General features: G+C 31.6%; 1 protein-coding gene across 1 annotated transcript in view; it reads left to right on the plus strand.

Annotated features, from left to right (window-relative positions):
- Positions 1 to 5,224, plus strand: part of LOC106685962 (EF-hand domain-containing family member C2) — a 27,694-nt gene that overhangs the window by 11,955 nt on the left and 10,515 nt on the right. The window contains exons 7-8 of the mRNA XM_014428998.3: positions 316 to 505; positions 3,127 to 3,272. Of these exons, the coding sequence (XP_014284484.1) occupies positions 316 to 505; positions 3,127 to 3,272 (336 nt within the window). The remainder of the gene's footprint in view (positions 1 to 315; positions 506 to 3,126; positions 3,273 to 5,224) is intronic.

Raw genomic sequence — 5,224 nt, forward strand, 5'->3', positions numbered from 1 at the left:
ATATATAGTATTGATTTTAATAATGGATACACAGACCATAAACCGCCCTGGAATATATTAATTAAACACTGGTTTAAAGTTAAATCCGCATCATCAAATTCTTAATAAAACTATCTCGTAATACAAGTTATTTTCGGATTATAGGGAAAATACAGTTCAATTTTACTTAATATTTCTTTGAATTTCACCCCTTAGAAAATATTTTTAAAACGAATAATAATAATTAAATTCCTAAAGAAAATAAATAAGTTAATCTTGGCCAATGATATTATTGATTCAATACTGTTATTAATGCTTGTTATATTTCATGTTTAGATGACTTAAACCCTCTGGAGGTACCAACGAATAAGGAAGAAACAGAAGCGATTAAGAGATGTAAGGACACGTTAGAAGAACTGCCACCTCATAATGGATTCGGATCCTTTGAAGACTCTGCAATTAATTGTCTTTATCTCATTCCATCCGCGTACGTGAAGACCTGGAAACGGAATACTGCTACGGAACCGTACGTATTTTGTTTTCTTTTATTTTATCAAACTATTATATTAATCATTCAATAGATCGATGTCAGAACCTCCCTATCTCGTATTACTATCTAAATTTATACGGTAAATTCTCCTAAATCAAATAGAAACAGTATTGATTGATTTTTCTAAAAATAATTTATAAACAATAAATTTAAGCCAATAGTAGAAGCCGTTTCATCCTCAGCATGACAGAATCTGCACAGAAGTGATCCTGTAAGATTTAACTTGAATAAAAGTTTATTGAGTCTACAGAGACCATTATAAATCTCTATAATTTTCCATGGAGTACTCCTGTACAATTAAAGCAATGTTTCACTTCGACCATTGCAGGGTCCGTTCAGGAGCAGCTTAGAATCTCGCGATCTTTTATCTAGCCAATATAGTTTAGCTTTTGAGCCATAGGCCACCTTTATTTTACTTTTTGCAATGCTAAAGCTTATACCACACATGGGCTTTGGGAGTAATAGGAGTGATCTCAGAGCCATATAGTATATATAGAGTGCCGTGACACCATATATTAAAAAAAACATGGTTTATTATGTTTTTTATTGGATTCTATTGTCGTTTAAATGTTGTAATATTATTACCTGGTAGCATAAATATTATTCCTGAGAGAGGATCGTATTACAAGTTGGGCACAGCCTTGCAACGTGGGGCGAAACGTTGGCTCAATATAAATCGTTAAATCACTATTTGACCGCACCCGGACCACCTTCCTTTTATATTATTATTATTCCTACAGGATTGAGACAAAATAACGGCCAAACAAGCTTGAATATTGACTATCATTTCGTGTGACCGTGTATCTTAACACAAAGGTTCTCAAACATTTTTCGCCGCAGCACCCTTTTTGGGCTAAAAAAATTCACGACACTCTTGTTTGGTTAGGAAACCTTTAGGGCACCTTTGTTGGGCTAAAATAAAAATGTCGCCACAATTATCCTTAGAGCGGTTGAATATGTAGGAAAATAAGGAAAATATTGTGCAAAGTAAATTTCCTATTTTTATTTATTTATTTATTTTTTATAATATTTTGAAAAAGTAGCATTTACTCCCCGACGCCTCCATTCTGAAAACCGCTGCCTTAAGCATTTTCCTCAGCATACATACAATTCGAAAAAGGCTCGTACGGTCAGGCCCGAATTCGGATGAGATTAGAAGATTAGTGGAAAGTGGTTCTGGTATCAGATACCATCAACTCAAATGACAAACAAATTATTAAAAAATAAAATTAATTTTTTTAGTTCGTTTGTATCTTTTTTTAGCCCTGCAAAGTGAGGCGAAACCTAGGCAAATAAATAGTTGAATACTATTGTTTGACCACACCCACGACTATCTCCGTCATAAATAATATGGATTCTTAAATCTTAAATTATATGTAATTACTTATCCAGTAGAAACGGTAACGAAGCTAAACTGAACTATACTTGTACTTGGTAAAAGTTTTTTAAATTTCATTGAGATAATTAATTTTTATTATATCCTGTATCATCTTGTTTTATTCTCATTATTATATTAATTCACTAATTGTAAATTTACAGGTTTATTATTCACTTCAAAAATTATTACTATTTAATTTAATTTTTTTTATAATTATTATTTTACTTTTTACTTTATTTTTAATTTAGTAGCTGTTAGTTAAATTATTAATGGTATCACTTGAGGTCAATTCTTATTGTACTTATCTAGCTTAAAAATTGAATATCCTCCACAACGCCTTAATAGCCTAAACTGTAATATTTACATTTCATTTATGTCCATCATTTTTGAGTTATTTTGGCATTATTATTTGGTCTGACCATATTGGATGTAAATTTAAGTGAATAAAAAAAAAAATAAATAAAAATGTTTGATCAACTCTATACAGATGTAGAAAATATTTCTTGGACACCATTAAAAAAACTTCCAAACTGATTTTTAATCAGGGATCAGGGAGGGTTTTATGGCAAAAAGACAGAGTTTGTGTTGCACTAACAGATACCGCTAGCAAACAGGCCTCAGGCAAGGAAAACCTTGGGTCCAGGTCTGAAGCAGTCTTACCATCCACTGTTTTGTTTACAAATTAAATAATAATAATAATTTTCTACACCAACTTATTTTATATTAAAATGCAACTTACTATGCCTACTGCCACATATACTTATCTTATTGGAAGATTATTGATTGACCGTGTGTGAAGATGAAAGGAATATGGTCCGGGTGCGGTCAAGAAAAATTATTTTAGTTATACACATATACACATTTTAGTTTTGACTGCCGTCAAAATAGCCCTGAAGAAGCCCTGCAACGTGGGGCGAAACGTTGGCTCATTAAACTAGTATATTTCTACTATTTGAGTTTTTCTTGACCACACCCGGACCATATTCCTTTCATACTTATCTTATCCATTCTTTTAGTGAATTTAATTATGTGTGAGGATTTAGTCCATTCATAAGCTCATCAAGCAATGGTCAAAATGATCCTACTGACTAATATCAACCATCCATACCTTGGATAACTTAGCAACCCAACCCAATAGAAAATATCATTGTAATTATGTTTTCCTTCTCATTAGAAAATAATAGAATTTAATATCTAATGCGGAGTTAATTTTTAATAGGGTTGGCTACGATAGTAAGATTTTAAGATTTTTGGCTAGATTGGTAGCTGAAAGACATCAGGAAGAACATGCCCGGGACTTTATTATATCTTACTATTTGGAGGATAATACTTTATCTGTGTATGAAATCCCTAAAGATAATTCAGGTAATGTGTTTTCCTATTAAGTAAAAACAGAGATCCTAAAAATATAAAATAAACAGTTTGCCGATTAAGATCATATTTATTGCAACAATTTATACAAAAGTTATTATTTTTCCTAAATAACTCATTTTTTACAGCCTTTTTAAAATTGAGGTGATGTCAGAAAGGCTTGCAAAATAAATCTAAAATTTGTGAAGTACATACTAATAATCATTAAAACTTCTTTTGTTAACCATTATGAACTAATCTAGGTGGCAGTCAAGAAAATTTTTAAAAATATGTTGTAGACTATAAGGTCAACTATTAATGTACAATATGATCCAACAACTAGGTTAACAAACATGAAGATACATTAAAGCTCTCCTATCTCTCCACCACAAAGGTGAAACTTACAAATTATAAACTTGCAACTCAAAGCCCGTCACATCAGCTCTCAACAACCTACCTTTCATCTTTCTTATACTCAGATTTCCAGCTTCTTCTTCAGATGTACCTCTGTCTCACCTTCAAAATTTCTGCACTGTAACAACTCTTTCTCATTCTTGCGCAATATCCTCTTATCACTAATACTCTTTTATTTTTAATGAGAAGATGGTTGGGGGTATGGTCAGTGAAGACTACAAACAAGTAAAAACCTTAGTTTTTAGTGCCAAAAATTTCAAGCCTTCGTCAGAGCTAAGAACAAAAACAAGATAACAACCAATGAACAAAAGTAAATACAGAATAATGAGAAAATAACTAATATTACAAATAGCGTTGAAAGACATGAATAATTTAAATATTATAAGAAGATAATGGTTCTATGAGAAGAGTAATAGCGTAAAGAACAAATAATAAAAATACATATGAAAATCTAGTTAGTAAATATATGTAAAAAATGAAATTTATTTAAAATAAAGTAATGAAAGAAGTGGGAAATAAAACATAAAAAATAGGTAATTAAATAATTCAAAAGAAATAAATTTTATATTTACAATTTAAAATTAAAGGTATGGAAAAAATAGAAAAAAAAAATATGTAATTAATGAAATGTGTAAGTATAATACTAGAATAAAGAAACAAAATAGAAAGTTAAGAAAGACAAAAGAAGTATTAAGTAAATATGACAATAATAATATGTTGTGAACATAACTAATAATGTAAAACTATAGTAAAACCATGGTCAACATCCTACCGCAAAAGCCATTGGGAGGAAGTTGCTCTAACCTGCTTGAGAATAGGTCATACTCTCCTCACGCACTCTCACCTGATCAAAAAACGCCACCTCCAACGTGCAAATATTGTCAGTCCCAGTTCAATTGTAAAAAGAAATATGAGAAAAAAGAAAATAAAATGTAAAAAATGAACCTACTTGGACAAGATCTTAAATCCAAGTGAAGTCAGTGGCTGGTGTGGCGGATAAAAGCTTTCAGATATAAGCCTTTTGTCGGACTGTGGCAAGTATAGAAGTTTTATCAAAATTTAAGTAACGGTTTAAAGATAAAGAATCTTCTGAAAGTTCTGAGGCAGCATAATTATGGGAGGAGACAGAATATTTGAGTTATGTGATGCGATCTTTAAAGAGATTTTTGGTTTCACCTATGCAAGCGAAATTACAATTGGGATTGGATCAAGGGAATGTGGTATACAACATGTACTGTATTCTAACAAGAGTGAGAAGGTCGACCTCTCATTCCATGGGACCAGCAATGAAATAAAAGTCAGCCCAGGCGGAAATCGACCTACAGTTACTAAGAAGACACCTCTGAAGAATTAAGAAACTCCAGCATCCCTCAAATTTTCCCTTAACAATATTTATGAACAACCATGCTACCCCAGAACTTCTCTCGATCATAGCTACTTTATTTTTTGTAATGATTGGAGAAGTTTGTCGGGGGGTGCGGTCAGCAAAGAACAACATAAATAAACAAAACCATATTTATTTATTTTATGCCGACGTTTCGACCTGAGTTTCG

Source organism: Halyomorpha halys, unplaced genomic scaffold (genome assembly GCF_000696795.3).
Source record: "Halyomorpha halys isolate HHAL.00 unplaced genomic scaffold, Hhal_1.1 Scaffold760.1, whole genome shotgun sequence".
Lineage (NCBI taxonomy): Eukaryota > Metazoa > Arthropoda > Insecta > Hemiptera > Pentatomidae > Halyomorpha > Halyomorpha halys.